Consider the following 17381-nt stretch of genomic DNA (forward strand, 5'->3'; position numbering starts at 1 on the left):
TTATTTGGATGATGAAGCATTGATGATGATCAAACCCATTTCACCTTCTCAGGTGATTTAAAGTTGAAGTGAGAATGTTTGAAGATAAAAATAACCAAGAATGAAATAGTGAAATAACCAACACAGGAAATTGAGTGTACTCTTAACAGTCCCTCATGGACATTCAATGGCGATGGGACAATTGAAATCAGCTTTAGCAAAGGTCAACCACCCAAATACTACCATCTGCTGTGGTCGTATATAATATAGTAGTCTGTCTTTACTGATGGAAAGAGTAAAATCCTCTGACAAATGAGTGTATACCTACTGGTTCCCTGACCCTGGAATCCCCTTGGTTTTACACATTCAGTGTTTAATGTTGAAATGGGAATACTAAAGGAACCTGGACAGGGGGTGGACCAGGAATGGAAACCTGGTGAAATGAACATGTGTTTCATCAGTGTTATCAGTCTAATACACCCTCATAGAGACATTCAGGGTTTTTGGGGACACTTGAAGTGGTGTCTCTAGGAGGCGGAATGTGTTGGTGGATTACCGCAGGTCCGTCCGTGGTGGTGTAGCGGACGGTGACCCGGAAGGGCCGGTGCGGCCGGATGGAGGCGGCGGGGAGCGCGATTCGGAGCGAGGACCCGTAGTCGGTGAACGGCACGAGGTTGTAGGAGAGAGAGAAGACGGTATCGGGGGACCCGGATGTCCCCGGGACCTTGCAGTCGACAGAATGGATGAGTAAAGACGGGTGGACGTCTAGCACAAGCGCCTGGACCCCGGGTTGCAGGATCGCCAGCTCCAGGACCTGCCAGCCTGTGATCCGCTTTAAGTCGAAGTTCAGCCGCAGGTCGAGGTGAAAGTGGCGCAGCGAGAAGCTGTGGAAGTTGGACGCCGATGCGACGTCCACCAGCCGGCAGCGGCCGAGCGACCGAGGTCCGTCCCGAGCTTTACCAGGCACCGGCAGCGCCTTCCGGCAGCAGCAGCACAGCGCCGCGTTCAGCTCGGCCATGGCAGCGCTCAGCACCGCGTCGAGTTATAAAAGGCAAAGACAAAAAAAAAAGTAACAAAAGAACACAAAAAAAGTTTGCACGATCCCGCGGTACACAAACTTTAAAGCTGCGGCATGGCACCTTATTTTTCTTCTGGAACAAAAGCGGTAAAGTTTTCTACTGGATCCAGAGTCATTCCAGCAAAAACGGGAGCAAGAACCAATACTACACAACATCTACGTGAAATCCATCGGGGCCGCAGAGATCAACCAGTCGATCAATCCATCCTCCATCAACAGCACAATTATTCTGGCTTCCAGTGAAGCGCCGGGGGGGAAAAGCACCACCGTGGAGCTGAAATGAACGAATGTATGTTGAGTGACTCCCTTTACAAAACAGGAAGTGAAAACAAGGAGGAGGAGGAAATCGCACGGAGCTCCGAAAGTTTTGGAAAAGCCAGAGGGCGCTGTTGAGTCCTTAGAGAGAACCAGCACACCAGGGATGTCCAACTCAAATTTAGAGGAGACCAAAATAAAATAATTTGTCTAAGTAAAAAGACAAACACTATCAACATGAATATAAACAACAAGATAGATTGGATACATAATAATTTTTTTTCTTACAGATCACCCATCACCATATCACTCTGTTCTCTTCATCTGCATCATTCAAACCAACCACCTGCATGTCTTCCCTCACCACATCCATAAACCTCCTCCTTGGGCTTCCTCTTTTTCTTCTCCTAGTTTTACCTTTACAACAGATCATTCACATCAATCAGCCATATCTCTAAAACCACCTGCTTAATATTGTGTACATCTCTCTTGTCAAACAAAAACAGTTTTGACTCACCAAGGCATGGACTCCATAAAACATCTGAAGGTGTGCTGTGGTATCTGGTACCAAGACATTGCCAACAGACCCTTTAAATCCTATATATTGCAAGGTTGTCGCTCACATCCTTCTACGCATCCCCATTTATGCTTTCAACACATCGACTTCAAGACCCGATACCACATTGAGGTTGAATTCTGGAAACGCCTGGAAGGCGTGCATTGAATTTTGTATTACAGCTTACTTTGGACATGAAGAATAAATCTTTATTAATGCATTTGTTCTAATTGTTTCTATAGTAACAGATCATACAGAAGGACCTGCATAGTTAAAGCTCCTTATATAATATCTCAGAGACTGGTATGCCAAAAGATACTGGGTATTACTTCATTTTTACAGATGTTCCATAATATTAAATGTAGCTTTATGCAGTTTATATACATCATACAGACTTATGGATTGGGACACGGTTTTTCCAGCCATACGCAATGGGGTTCTTGCCCAAACTGTTGGAAGCTCACAATTGTAAATGCAAAAAATGCAGTGGCACTTGCACTTTTACTTCAACTAGTAGACCCAAATCTGTTCCAGCACAATGTATTTTTTTTATATCACATTCCAAAGTGTTTTATTCATTACTTTATCCAGCATGTATTCTTACCATATTCAGCTTTTTTTGTTTTTTTGTGCTTTTGAGCTACAGAAGTTTAGCTAACTCTCCAATATAATACATTTTTTGTCTTTCTGAGAGTCATTTGTGTTTAAAAACTTGACCACTACCAAGTCTTCAAAAAAGAAAACCAAAAAAATTAAGGATAAAAAAAAAAAATCTATATTTCTTGGCTATGCTTTAAACCACATGCCATCCCACAAAGAATGCTTACTATTTAATATGTCACGTAGCAAGTACCATTTTATCCGAAATATGGATATTCATATGGATCCTGCTGCTTTAAAAAGTGTCTTAAAATACACAGTAGCAACAAGTATGATGCCATGTAGAGATGTTTAACAAACACAGCTGATTAGCAAAGATCCTTCTCGGAGTCCACTGCTATAAACCAAGACCTGCATACACACCGTGATATATTTAGGCAGTTTGTTTTCCTGTTGCTCTGGGAACTGTCCCTGCCTGTATACAAAACAGACCTTATTCATTAAATTTGCGTACAGTCAGATCTAATTATAAAAACATGCGTCGACAAGTTCCTCTGATTATTTCCCTGTCCATCAGTTTCATCTTTGTGCATCTGTATGATCAAATTTAACAACTTAATAAGTGTGTTTGGAGTGCATGTGAACTTTCAATACAATACTTCAACAAAAAATGCAGTCATGTAATAACAAACTAAATAATAACCATATTAGAATATGTGAAATGATTATTTTATGTATATAGAAGCATCAACATTAATAAAGAATACATTTGCTAAATAAAAAATGACAATTGCTCATATAATTAAATGTAAATGTGAATCAATTGTGCAGATATAAATCTTTATTAACTGTATTAAAGGCCTTTATTGTTTCCTGCTTAATCATCACTTTAAACCGTTCCACATGTCTTACATCCTGAAGCTGAAATGTAATTTTAGAGTCTTAATTTTTTGATGTATTAACATTTGAATACCAAACATTTCCATGCTGTCACATTGTGTATATTTCAATGCTCAGAGTTGTTGTCTTTTGCTGTTATAAAAACTCAATTTTTTCTGGTAAGATGTTCCACTAGAGTGTGGAGTGTAGAGATGTGTTAGTAAAGTCAGGTACTGATGTGGCGTGAGGAGGCCTGGGGTGCAGTCAGGGTTTAGTTCATCTCTGTGGTGTTTAGTAGGGTTGAGGTCAGAGCTCTATACATGCAACTCAAGATCTTCCAAATAATGTAACTAAGCATATCCTCATGAAGTTTGCTTTGTGCACAGGGGCATTGCCATTCTGGAACAGGTTTGGGTTTTCTAGTTAAGGGGTTGAAGGGAAAATATCATGCTACAGCATCTAAAGACATCCAACTCTGTACCTTCAACTTTGTGCTAATAGTTTGGGAAAGAAAAACATATGGCTGGAAAAATCAGGTGGCACAATACTTGGACTGCATCATCATTCTGTCCCTTGTTGTGAGAAAAACTATTTGTATTTATTGTTCCCATATTAGCTTTAGGTCCCCTGGTGGTCTAGTGGTTAGGATGTGGCGCTCTCACCGCTGCAGCCCGGGTTCGATCTCCGGTCAGGGAACCGACCCCAGCCATTAGGGTTGCACAAGCCAGTGCACTCTTAGTGCCGGTCCCAAGCCCGGATAAATAGGGAGGGTTGCGTTAGGAAGGGCATCCAGCGTAAAGACATGCGGATCATCTGCTGTGGCGACCCCTGATGGGAGAAGCCGAAAGGAAGTTTTGTTCCCATATTAGCTTTAATTATTCTTTTTCAAATTATTCCCCCTCTACTTTTCCTTCTTTCCTAGGTCTTGGATTCTTGCTCAAAATTTGAAGTTCTTTTTGGAAAACTGGGAAGCCATGTCATCCGTACTAAAGAGGATAAGGACAACCCAAGTTGTTGTTAGTGCTCAGTTCAGAAGTCTGCATCTCTGATGGTATGGGTTTGCATGAGTGCGTGTGGCATGGGCAGCTTACACATCTGGAAAGGCACCATCAATGCTGAAAGGTATATCCAAGTTCTAGAACAACATATGCTCCCATCCAGACGTCGTCTCTTTCAGGGAAGACCTTGTATTTTCCAACATGACAATGCCAGACCATATACTGCATCAATTACAACATCATGGCCTTGGATTTTTGCTCATCGCTTTCCTTCTACAGGCTCGCTCTTAAAACACGTACAAAAATAGTTTCATGATCATCAAGAAAGTATTCACCCCTTTAGTGATTATTTCTGTTTTTGCTGTGTTGTCAAATAGTAAAACATTAGTTAGATTCAGATTTTTTTGTTCTTTGTACTGCAACTATCTACAGAAACAATATGATTAATGTCCTCAAAATTAATAAAAAACACAAACAAACAAAAAAGCTAAATTGTTATTATCTGGAAGCACTTTGAGCTTTTGCATATGTGTTTTGCACTCCAAATCTTCCCAATTGGTTTACATGATTTTTATTTGACAAATTTCAGAGAAATGGAAATAAGTTACTTAACTAACTTAAACTTGCATTTGGTACTGTGATACGGCAAACAGAGAAATAGGGGTGAGTGGTGGGGTTGAATATTTTCCAGAGACACTGTATATGAACGTAAATTAGGGTGTTCTACATGTGTATTATGTGTAAATAAAGGACAAGTGGGTGGAGTTTGTTTCCATGTAATTGAAGACTCTACTGTATGATATTTGCATGTGGGTTTGTGCTTATTCACCACAGAGTACATGTAAAACAGTGTTTCCTTTGATAAAGGTATAAAACATTAAACCCACTAGGAAAAGTAAAATTAATACACAATGAACAATGTATTAATAAATAATATATGCATTGCATATCATCAAGTATTGCACTGTAAATAATGTACTGTCTGACTGACCATCAACGTTCACGCCTTCATTCTTGAAGCTTGTTTTTTGTAAGTGTGGAATTAACTATGAATCGATTTATTAGACTAAAAGTAGGTTTTTACATTTTATACTGCTACTTTATAAACTATTAACTGATTCCAACTGTTGTACTGGAATGTAGTTGCTATATGTCTAAAGACCTTATACACTACTGTAGTTTGTGGACACCTGATTATAAGATTTATAAGTGCTCACTGAGCATCCAATTCCACATTGGATCCCAAATTGCAGTTATAATAAGATGTTCCACTAGATTTTGGAGTGTACTTGTGGAGATACTTATGTACATGTGACGTACACGCGTTTAAAAAAAAAATCAACACACTTCTTTTACGTGGTCATTATGTGGTGTTTGTTGAATTTTGAGGAAAATATTGAATTTAATAATGAATTTTGGAATGAGGCTGTAACAACAAATACTTTCCGAATGCACTGTATGGTGCATGTCTACTCCATTCTGTTTCACAAAACACACAGACACAGTGGGCAGGTTCTTCTTGATTTTTCTTTTTTTGGCAGATTTGATATTAACACCAGGTACCCTTAGTGACACAACCCTCCCATTTTATTCGATATTCAGACAGGCATTAAGAGCCAGTGATGGAAAGTAAATGTAATTCGGTACTGTACTTAAGTACCTTTTTTATGGATCTGTTCTTTAATGAAACATTTCCATTTGAGGAGACTTTAACTATATATAGTTCAACCCCTGGTATCGACAAGCTGCCACTCTTGGGCCCTTGAGCAAGGCCCTTAACTCCTTTTTCTCCAGGGCACCGTATCATGGCCGGCCCTGCGCTCTGACCCCAGCTTCTGAGCAAGCTGGGATATGCGAAAAACACATTTCACTGTGCTGTAATGTATATGTGACAAATAAAGGCTATTCTATCTATCTATCTATCTATCTATCTATCTATCTATCTATCTATCTATCTATCTATCTATCTATCTATCTATCTATCTTACTTCTTACTCAACTAGATTGTTTTTTTTTTGTTTTTTTTTGAATCAGCCTGTTTATTAATGAGTGGATAAAAACGCTACTGGTCAATCACACAGCAAGCCACAAATCATGGTAGGGTTATGTAACTTTTTGATTTGCGCTTGGTGCGATCTGCTTAGCACAAACATACAGTTCAGCATCAGTTCAACAGCAAGCAGAACATTTTGAGAGTAATAAATAATGGAAGAAACTCCTGACTCGTACTCGCCACAACGCCCGTGGTCTTTGTGGTCGACACGCGTTGATTTTATTTAAAGAAGTTGAAAAGAAGATTTTGAGCTCATGATAATTGATTAATTGAAGAGTCTTGTGACAAAAAACGATAACAGGAACATTACAGCCGTAATGAAATCATAGTACTTTGGATGCTTAAGTACATTTGTCTACTTCGTCCGCCACTGTTGAAAGTGCACTGGCTTGTGTAAACTTGCCTAAGTGGCTGGATTGGTTCCCTGGCCGGTAATCGACCCCAAACCAGAAGAGTGAAGGACACAGACGCAAACGGCATACACCTAAAATAATTTTATTCACAAGACAGAGAGTTCATTCTCCCTGCTGAACATCTCCGGCCCATTACAAGGCAATTAAAACATGCTAAGGCTGTGGAAAGTAAAGAAAGTAACAGATGACTAGACGTTGTGCGTGTCCTACCGAGGAGGTAGGTATGCAAATGAGCTTAATCAAGATCGAAATTGACCTTTACCTGATCCAAGTGTCTTAAACAAAAGCCTAAACAAAGTTTTCTAAAAAATAAAAATAAAAACATATAATGCGCACCAGCCGTGCTTAACAAGCTATGATAAAACAGGAAAGAAAAAATAAATTAATGTGTGTAACAGTGGGGAGTTCTTCTGACTGCGAATGTGGAAAGACAAGAAAAGAAAAGGAATTTAAAAAAAATGGAAAAAAATGTATTGATAGATCAGCAGACTAAAACAAAATGTTGACGCAACAGCAAAACTGTGGAAGCGAATCCAAGGCCTCTTAGCACAAACGTAACTGTCCTTGTTGCATGGAACAATTATTCTCAGAAGCAGCACTGTTTCTATAAAAGTCAGACTAACTCAGTGCCATCAAAAAGCTCCCGTGAAACAGAATCACCAGCATCAGGAGTTCAGGTTACGAGACGTCACACAGTCACACGAGTTGAAAATAAAAAAAATAAAAAAAATCAGCAAGTTATTAAGACTCAAGGTTATGGTACAGTGATTTGTGCATGTGACATATGTGAACAGAGCGAACGCAGAAAAAAAAAAAAGCTCTGGACACACACACAAACACACACACACACACACACACGCACCCTTTCCCCAGTGTAAATAAGATCATCTTAGAATAGATATAGATAAACAATCTATGAAACACACCAGTTTGCATGGATGGAACTACATGAAAACCGATGTCGGCTTGTATAACGCGAAACATTGTTACAGTATCAGTATTTGGTGACCTGACCATTGCAGCTAACATTAAGTAAATCCGAACAGGCAATGTTCAAGATTTGGTCTCCATAGAGACACAGCATTCTCGCTCTCCAGACACGGCAAAGCCCCAGACGACCCGCAGGAGCAGGTGACGCATAAGCACCGCTGACTGCTTTATTCAGTCAAGGATGTTTGGATATCCTCTAACCTAATAAGTGCATGCTTGTTTTAATTGTTTTTTTCTTCTTCTCTTTCCTTTTATCCTCTAACGGAAATCTTGTTCTCCACCGCAGCCAGCATGGCGCAAAACCGAGAGTTTTCGTTGGCCAGAAGTCTGGAGGGCTCGTCGAATTCCACCACCTGGATCGTAAAAAGACAGTTCAGTGTTAAGATTTAAAATGTGTATAGATTGGGTTTTATTCTGTATTCCTGCAAAAGTTACAAATAAAAGGGAGTGAAGGTAACCTGGCCCTGGTTGAGCACCATGACGCGGTCGCAGCTGAGAACAGTGTGCAGTCTATGCGCGATGGTTAAGGTTGTGCAGTCTTGGAATGAGTTACGGATGGTTTCCTGTATCAGGGAATCGGTCTCTGTGTCCATAGCAGCGGTGGCCTCATCCAAGATCAAGATCTATACAGAAGTGGATGGAAAAAAATAATCACACTGGGGTTTTAATATTGTTTTCCAACATGACTTCCTGATTTCTCCATGGGGAATGACTTGTCACCAGGCAAAAAGCAAGCGCAGCAAAATAATACATGGGGATTCGATCTTATGAAGGTTTTTTCGTTTATATACACAGACGAGGCATGACTTTAAGACCACCCACCCAATATTGTGTTGGGGACCAACTCATCTGTTGGCTCCAGGGTTCCCACTCTTATCCAAAGGTCAAATTCCCTGTTTTTTCCGAATTTCACTAACAAAAAAGCTGATTTTCTGTGACCATATATTAACGAAAAAACAGGCCACTGTTAAAAAAGTCACAGACAGTATTTGAAATGCATCAATTTGCATGGATGGATTTAAAAGTTGATGAATTTGTCAAGAGTTAATAGTAATTAGCTACATTTTCAATTGCATCAGTGCTTCCTAACATAAGCTCCACTTAAAAAATATTTTTTTATTATAACTAGCTAACGATATACCTACAAACTACTTTGTTTGATGGCCTGGATGACCAGTGGGACTCAGTGAGCTTCAGGTACCACAAGCTTTCAGCCAGGCTCTTTGCTAGTGTTAAGCCGAGATGTGCTCCACCGCATCTCACGCTACTGTCACTGCTGGAAGTGCGAGCGGCTTCATTAGCTGACTGCTGTTCTCTTTGGAGCTATGTGTGGAGGCTGCAGTTGAGCAGTGATGGGGAACTGGGATGAACATGATGCTCCTGATGATGCTTTTCTATCATATACCTTTAAAACCCAGTCTTGTGGTCATTAGATTAGCCTGGTTTGCATTTGACTTAAGTGATTGCCAGTCGATGAGCATTAAGGGAATAAAATTACGCTAAATAATAGCTATAGAACTATAACAAATGGAAAAAACAACACGATAAAAACACAACAAAAATAAAACACGGTATAGAAATAGACATTTTGTTAAAACAAACATTTAAAATTACGAACCAAAAATCCCTGATATTCCATGACTTGGACAAACAAAATATCCAAATTCCCTGACTTTTAATGTCTGGAATAGACCTTTTAAAATATCATGATATTCCAGACATTCCATGACCCGTGGGAACCCTATTGGATCGGACCACACGGACCAGCCTTCGCTCTGCATGTGCATCAATGAGACTTGACCACCCATGACCCTGTCACCAGTTCACTACTGTTACTTCCTTGGACGACTTTTGATAGAACACTGACCACTGCAGACCGGGAACAATCCACAAGAGCTGCAGTTTTGGAGATGCTCTGACCCAGTCGTCTAGACATCACAAACCTGTCAAACTCGCTCAAATCCTTACGCTCGCCAATTTTTCCTGCTTCTAACACATCAACTTTCAGAAACCAAATGTTTACTAACTGCTTAATAAATCCCACCCACTAACAGGTGCCATGATGAAGAGAATCAGTGTTATTTACTTCACCGGTCATAATGTTATAGTGTCTTTATATTATGCCTGGTCGGTGTAAATCTGAGAAATTCTAAATTGCAGTTTTGGCCGCTTATTGAATTTTGCTCAGGATGCAGAAGTGAACGCCCGGTTGCCAAACCTTTATTTAAGCAGCAAGACATTTGAAAAAGCTCACCTTGCACTGTCTCAGCAATGCTCTAGCCACACAAAACAGCTGCCTCTCACCCACTGAAAAGTTCTCGCCGTTCTCTACGACTTCAGACTCCAGCTTTAATGGCAGCTGAGATACCTGTATGTATGAAGAGGCAGGAGAAAAGGATGTAAGTGTGCAATCAAGGAGAGAAGATAATGACTGATTGTGGGTGGTCTGCTGTCAGCATGGTGACTTACACATTCCTTCATGTGCGTCCTCTCCAAAGCATACCAGATCTGCACCTCGGAATACTGGTTGAATGGATCGAGGTTTGATCTGTTTAAAAGGAAATATGGAAATATTTATAATGACACATGGGAAGTGAATAATCGAGAAGTCAAGATACCCTGTGTGTATTGGCCTTATATCAGACAAATGTGTACTATTTTTCTCAGACTGCACATCCTGAAGTGCTTGATGACGCTAATACCATAGCAGTATTCCAGCGATGACTTTTTATGAAATAAAAAGTGACAGCTTATACTAGAGGTCAACCAAAAATGTATTCAATTGATAGCTAGGTGGGATCGTACCTGCCGATAACCAATTAACCAAACGAAAGTTTTTAAAATGGATACTGGATAAAAACAAACAAACATAACACTATGTAAAATAGTACTGAACTTTATTACTAAAAAATAAAAAAAAAAACAGTACTGAATCATGGAAATGTGCTCATTTAAATAAATATGAATAAATATAATTATATAATTAATACATTATAAATAATAAATATAATATAGCGCTCTCTGAGCAGCGAGCGGTCTCGCTTGTAAAAACAAACCGCATGTGGCGTCACTGATTCGCCTCTAGAGGCCGCTCTCTTAATGACAGGGGACCAGAAAAAACTTTTTTTTTTTTTTTTTTTTTTTTCTGAAAGCTGATAGTTCCAGCAATAAACTATCAGAGTTAATAAATCTGCAAAAATGTATGTATCGGTCAACCTCTAGCTTATACTATTTATAATAGGTAATTATAGTTATATATTATATATCTAATTCTAGCTCATACTAGTTATAGATCCATTTAAGCTTGTGGAACATACACAAAACATGTCCTGTTAGCACTTGCACTATGGCAGCTATCGCTCCAGACGTTTTGTCTTACAGTTTGTCATGCTAATGAAGAAATATGACAAGCTACAAAAAAGGTCCTCAAATCGGGGAAAGAAAGCAAAATACTTGTGCATGAAAATAAATACGGCTGTTACAAAGTGCAAACTGGTGACTTGTTTTTTTGTACCAACACAGAAGCTTCATCATATCAACAATTTGGTGTTAATTTCTTCTTATTGGTGTGTGTATATTAATGTGGGATTATGTGGCATGACGGTCATACCTGTAAATGAGCGGGTACTTTAAAAAAATATATATATATATTTTAATAATATTTTCTTTATAACAAATTAGGTCAAACACACAACCTGACATTTTTTTTTTTAATGTAACCAGAATTACTGCCAGAACAAAAAAACACCTGACCAATCAGCTTCCAGAATTCTTCAGTGCGGTGGTATAAATACAAATGTTTACTTGTGTAGCTAAATTTCATAGTTTAAAGTGTATTAATCCCTGGTAGAAGAGAAAACCGAGCACTGACCTGACAGTCCCGCTAAAAAGCACAGGTTCCTGTGGGATAATGGAGAGCTTGCTGCGTAAATCAGCAAGGCCGATGTCACAGATATTAACACCGTCGATCTTAATGCTTCCACCGCACGGCTCCACCAGCCGGAAGAGAACCACGCCTAAAGAGGACTTCCCTGATACAGAGAAGGTATTAAAAAAAAAAAAAAAAAAAAAAATCAAACTCAATCAATCTGCGAGCTTTGGAAGATTCTTGCCATAATTATATAGTAAAACCTTGTGCTTTATTTAGTGTACATTAAAACATCCAGTGGTTAAAAACCATTTGTGAAACTTCTTTTTGCGCAGGTCAAATATTTACAATTGATATGCATAAGTAGGATATTAAAACCCTTATTTTATGACAGAGTACAATTTTATATCAGATTGAACAGAATTTTAGGGCTAAGCATATAAACATCTAACTGCCTAATGTGTATCTGAGCACTGACCTGAACCTGTACGGCCCACAATCCCCACCTTCTCCTTAGGCCGGATTGTGCATGAGAGCTTCTTCAATACCAAAGGAAGTTCCTCTCTGTACTTCATCTCTACATTGTCAAACACAACCTCCCCTTCCTGGGGCCAGTCTGAAGGAGGGGCTTTGTTCTTCACCCGTGCCGGAGCCTCCAGTGACAGAGACTGGAGAAAAGAGAGATGAGAATTGATTGAGTTTTTTTTTCTCAGAACAAGATGAGATGATATACCAGGAATTTCCACATTTTATCATTAGGATTATATTATTTGTAAAAACATTACAAATAATAAATTTGGTTTCCAAAACCAAAATGTGTGTGAATTAATGTAGTTAACTAATGTTACATATGAATGTATTGGAACGAGTGGAAATTAACTTATGATTTAACGTACTGAAAAACCACTGTTAGAAAATTACGTAGCTTCTCATCTATCGGATTTTAGAATCAGCACATTAATGAATTCCGAACATTGCTGGTAGTAAATGTCACATTTAAAGGAAGCTTTAAGTGTAAAAATAGAGTTGAATTGGGAACATTGCAGTGTTAATATGGGGTAATATTAAAGTGTCTATTAGACCATAAACACTGCAGTCCAATAAAAATTGACAGAGAAATGAGTGAAAACATGAACCACTGTCATTATTATTACACATGAATAAATATGGAACTTTAAGCCATAAATGAAGAGTGTCATAACTCTAATAACATAATAACTGTAAAATAATTTACTTTTTGTTTAATACCTCAATGTAGTGATGGATTCTCTCTACCGAGGTGAAGCGAGCTTCGGTCTCAGAAGCAAGGCGGACAGTGAACTGGAACAGACCGGTCAGCTAAGAAAGACAGACATGATCACTTTGCATTGTGCTGCATTTTAAAACCAAAAATGGGTTTTTAAACATTGTTAGTTCTTCTGGACCAAAGAAAACCCATGGCACATTACTAAATGCTGTACCACTACACATGAACAAATTAAAATCTATTTAATATACAACACATTAAACCATCTCAATGTTTGCTTTTTTGTACTCACCTGAACAGCGTAGGATATTGCCAGGCCTGCATATGCAGGGGGGATCTGCCCATGCATGAGAACAATCATCAGTGCTGTGATGCTGATAAGTGCGACACTGATCACGTCCAGACGTACAGCAAGCCAGCGCATTGCACAGCTGAACAGGTAAAACGGAGCCTGGTTCTGATCCAGCAGCTCCCGATACCTGAGGAGTAGAAATGGAACCCATCAGTGCAGTAAAGGTTCTGTGCTAGTGATCAAATATTTATTGAGTTATTCATCTTCAGTAATCGAACAGTGAACCCAGAACCTATCCTGGGAACATTGCATTGAGGAACGAATGCAACCTTGATTGGACCCGATGTTCTCATATACATACATTCTGACCTATGGACAATTCAAGTTTATTGCCATTAGCACATTGTGCTTTCTAACAAATTACAGTACATAATTTAGCAAAACAGAGCGATTTACAGACTGTAATATATAAAATGTAGAGTATATGTAGGTGGCAGAGGGCACGTGGACGCTGCAGGGGCGTGGACGAGCGCCGGGTTTGTAAGTTAAATCGTGACTCAGGGACTACCGTTGAAAACCCTGATCAGGCATAACATTATGACATTATAACATTCTGACTGGTGAGGTGAATAACGCTGATTATCTCTTCATCATGGTACCTGTTAGTGGGTGGTATATATGGAAGTTGATGTATTAGAAGCAGGAAAAATGGGCAAGCATAAGGATTTGAGCGAGTTTGACAAAATGTGATGGGTTAGAGCATCTCCAAAACTGCAGGTCTTGTGGGATGTTCCTGGTCTGCAGTGGTCAGTATGTCAAAAGTGGTCCAAGGAAGGGACAGTGGTGTACCGGCGACAGGGTCATGGGCGGCCGGGGCTCACTGATGCACGTGCAGAGCGAAGGCTGGTCCGGGTGGTCCGATCCAACAGAGCAACATATTGCTCATGAATATAATAAATTTTCAATGTATAAATATATTTATGTTTTAGATAGTGGAGGAAACTGGAGAAATCTACATGGACATGAGGAATAGAGATGAAACTTCAACCTGACAGACGGAACTCAAGCTTGACCTGAGAACCCTGGAGCCGTGTGGTGGCTGCAATCTAAACCTGCTCCAGCACAATGCCCTTTAGTATGTCTATGAACACATGGTTTGCCAAGAGAAGAAGTGGAAGAAGTTCAGTGGCAGAATCCTGACCTCGAACCCATTGAAAACCTTTGGGATAATTAGTTATTGGTATCAAACTCGATTGATCTCGAGTCTTAAACAGAATATGATGAGAGAAGAAAACAACTATTTAGGTCATAAGAACCAGTAAAAACACCACATTTCAGACTGAACCTTACCTGCGGAGAAACTCGTCTTCTTTGCTGTAGGCCTGCACCGTGCTTAGGCCCTGGATGCTGGAGGCGATGTGGGAGAGGAAAGGTGACTGCGTGACATTGTCCAGCCGTTTTAGCTCGCGTATGAAGACCCGAGAGACAGCGTGCAACACAGTGAAGAGGATCACCAATGGGCCGACAGCCACCAGAAACCATGGGAAGATGCTGCATATGACACCCAGGCAGAACACTACCAGGATCACGTTCTGGATGAACATCTCCGCCTGGAAAGGCAGACGTGTGTCCACTGGGAACAGGAAAAGAGAAGACCACAGTCAAAAACCTCAAATGAAAAAAGTGCAACCTATGAGGTGGTATCAAAAAGCTTCGAGACTCGCTGTTTACAAGAAAGTACTTTTTTTTCCATCAGCTTCAAAATAATCCCCTTTCACAGTAATACAGCTCTCCCTGTGTTCCTGCCACTTCTAGAATGTGTCCTTGAAATCTATTTTTCTAAGCGTGTGAGGCACCTTCTGCGATTCGTGCAGGATCTTTGCGGATCTTAATCTGGCGAGTATGGTGGGTGTTGCTTGTGGCTTGTTATCCGATGATCATCATGCACAAGTTGCTGAATGGTTTCGACATTTTTAGGGTTGAGCTCAACGAAGGTCTTTCTGATCTCTCGTCCTAATCAGTGATGTTCTTCCGCTCTTGAATCGCATGTGCCACTGGAAACACCTCGAACGACTCGTTGCAGCATCGACTTATGTCAAACGTCTCTGTGGCAGATTTGCAGAGTTTCATGTCGAATTTCACGTTTGCTCTTTGTTCTAACTTGCTGTCCACGATGAAATCGCAGATGGGGAAACGCATGTGGTCAGAAAAGCGCCAGTAAGTCTATCATTAGTCTCGAAACTTTTTTGATACCATCTTGTAAGTCATCTGATTCATTTCTTTAGAAAAAGTTCTTTGCAGCAAGCAGGGATTAAACCTTTGTTTTTTTCTCTATTCTGGTGACAACCACCCAGTTCATATTTTTCTATTAATCTTGTCACATTGCCCAACCACCACGTAATCATGTCCTTTAGGGAATAATAAAAAAAAAAAATTGGTTTTCCAGCAGGCCTGGTGTTTAAACTAACAAACATTTTACCAACAAACTGACAAAAGCGCATTGTAGCTCATATAACTCAAAATATGCCATACCTTCATCCATGTCTTTGGAGAATCGGTTGAGGATCCGTGCTGCAGGTGTGGTGTCAAAGAACTTCATAGGGCTGCGAAGAATCTTCTGCAAAAGTGCCTCATGGAGCCGAGACGAGGCACGCAGAGTTCCCTGTCAAAAAATAAATAAAATGCCAGAATTGAACACTGGTAATCAGAGAAGGCAGGACTAAAAAAAAAGACATGCTATTCAAATCACACGTTCTGCGTGTAACCAGACGCGAGCTCACCTTCACGAAGATGATGCCTCTGAGGAGTTTAAGTAAGAGCATAATGCCCATGGACATGGTGTAAACTGCAGCATAGTAATGCATCAGTGGGTTGTCCTTCATGCTGTCGCTCACGACAGAGTTGTTTCCAACAAACACAGTAGTGTTCTGCACAAGATTCAAAAGACAAGATTAAGTCAAATAAAGGCTCTGCGTCGTTCCTAATGACACCCAGCGGCGATTACATTATGGAACATTGGAGTCGTTCGTTAACAAGCACATGCCCAGAACGCATGTCTTCTTAAAATAAAAAAACAAACAAACAAAAAAATAAACAATGACGTTATAACTTTATCCGATGAAAGAGATCACATACAATCTGAAACCCTGACAATCTTTCTGCGGCATTTCCTCTTGTAATGAGGATACTCCCACAGTGTCACGTAAATCAGCGCCAACAGCCAATCAAATATTTATATGGCCTTCTCCTGTTTCACCTGCTTTTGTATCTCAGCAGCATTACTCTTTCACATGCTGATGCAAACACAGTGCCCAGAATAGCTGTACCTAAAAGTGGCTAACAAGACCTTTATGCGATTATTATGCGATTATCCGATTACTTAATCAACCAATCATATGGCAGTAGTTTCCTTAGGTGGCAGTTTGGAGGGGAGATTTGCCTTGTTAATGAGAGCAGTTATAGGAAAATGGTAATGGTATCAATAAAATGTGATAAATAAAATAAATATAAAATTATTATATTAATAAATATTAATAATAATAAAAAAAAAAATGCATTCAAACTGAAACAAAAGTATCACTACATATAAATAACATTTACAGTGGAACCTCGGAGCTCGCGAGATTTAGGGACCAAGACCGGTCGCGAGTTCCGAATTTTCGCGACCTTTTGATACGCCCCTTCCAACCCAGTAAAAACCCAAAGAACACTATACGAAATTGATTTAAATGAGTAAATAACACTATTTCACTCCATAACACTTAATTATTAGACAATTTAAATGAGATAAACCTTGATTAGAAATGTTAAAACTAGCGTTTTGAGCAGCTCGTGGTTCCTCACGAGCCGATCTGAATGAGAGTCGCCGGTCGGAATGAAAGTCGTGAGCATGCGAGGTGGCGAGCGCTGAGGCCGCGAGCTCCGAGGTTCCACTGTACATCCTAAATGAATAATAATAATAATAATAATTTTTTTTAAATAAAATTATTAAAAAAAAGGCATGTGGTTTCAGTGATTCACCTCTAGAGGCCGCTCTCATACTGCATAATGCAACCCGTAAAAACTATCGGTAGGGATTTTTTTCCTTATGGCCGATAATTCCAGCAATTAACTATCGATGCTTATTATTCGGCAAAACCGATGAATCGGTCGACCTCTATAACACTCTATACAA

General features: G+C 39.7%; 2 protein-coding genes across 2 annotated transcripts in view; both read right to left on the reverse strand.

Moving 5' to 3' along the window:
• The window catches only part of rnpepl1 (arginyl aminopeptidase like 1), a 21492-nt gene extending 19450 nt beyond the window's left edge, over window positions 1–2042 (reverse strand). Inside the window, exon 1 of the mRNA XM_083552972.1 lies at window positions 536–2042. Within this exon, the coding sequence (XP_083409098.1) occupies window positions 536–997 (462 nt within the window). The 5' untranslated portion in view covers window positions 998–2042. The remainder of the gene's footprint in view (window positions 1–535) is intronic.
• Window positions 2043–6877: 4835 nt separating this feature from the next.
• The window catches only part of abcc5 (ATP-binding cassette, sub-family C (CFTR/MRP), member 5), a 38546-nt gene continuing 28042 nt past the window's right edge, over window positions 6878–17381 (reverse strand). Inside the window, exons 19-29 of the mRNA XM_083552846.1 lie at window positions 15988–16134; window positions 15740–15869; window positions 14558–14840; window positions 13208–13394; window positions 12918–13007; window positions 12148–12337; window positions 11673–11832; window positions 10271–10349; window positions 10056–10169; window positions 8260–8424; window positions 6878–8154 (exon numbers count right to left, since the gene is read on the reverse strand). Coding sequence (XP_083408972.1) covers window positions 8053–8154; window positions 8260–8424; window positions 10056–10169; window positions 10271–10349; window positions 11673–11832; window positions 12148–12337; window positions 12918–13007; window positions 13208–13394; window positions 14558–14840; window positions 15740–15869; window positions 15988–16134 — 1647 coding nt within the window. The 3' untranslated portion in view covers window positions 6878–8052. The remainder of the gene's footprint in view (window positions 8155–8259; window positions 8425–10055; window positions 10170–10270; window positions 10350–11672; window positions 11833–12147; window positions 12338–12917; window positions 13008–13207; window positions 13395–14557; window positions 14841–15739; window positions 15870–15987; window positions 16135–17381) is intronic.

This window comes from Silurus aristotelis (genome assembly GCF_946808225.1).
Source record: "Silurus aristotelis genome assembly, chromosome: 10".
In the NCBI taxonomy this organism is placed as follows: Eukaryota; Metazoa; Chordata; class Actinopteri; order Siluriformes; family Siluridae; genus Silurus; species Silurus aristotelis.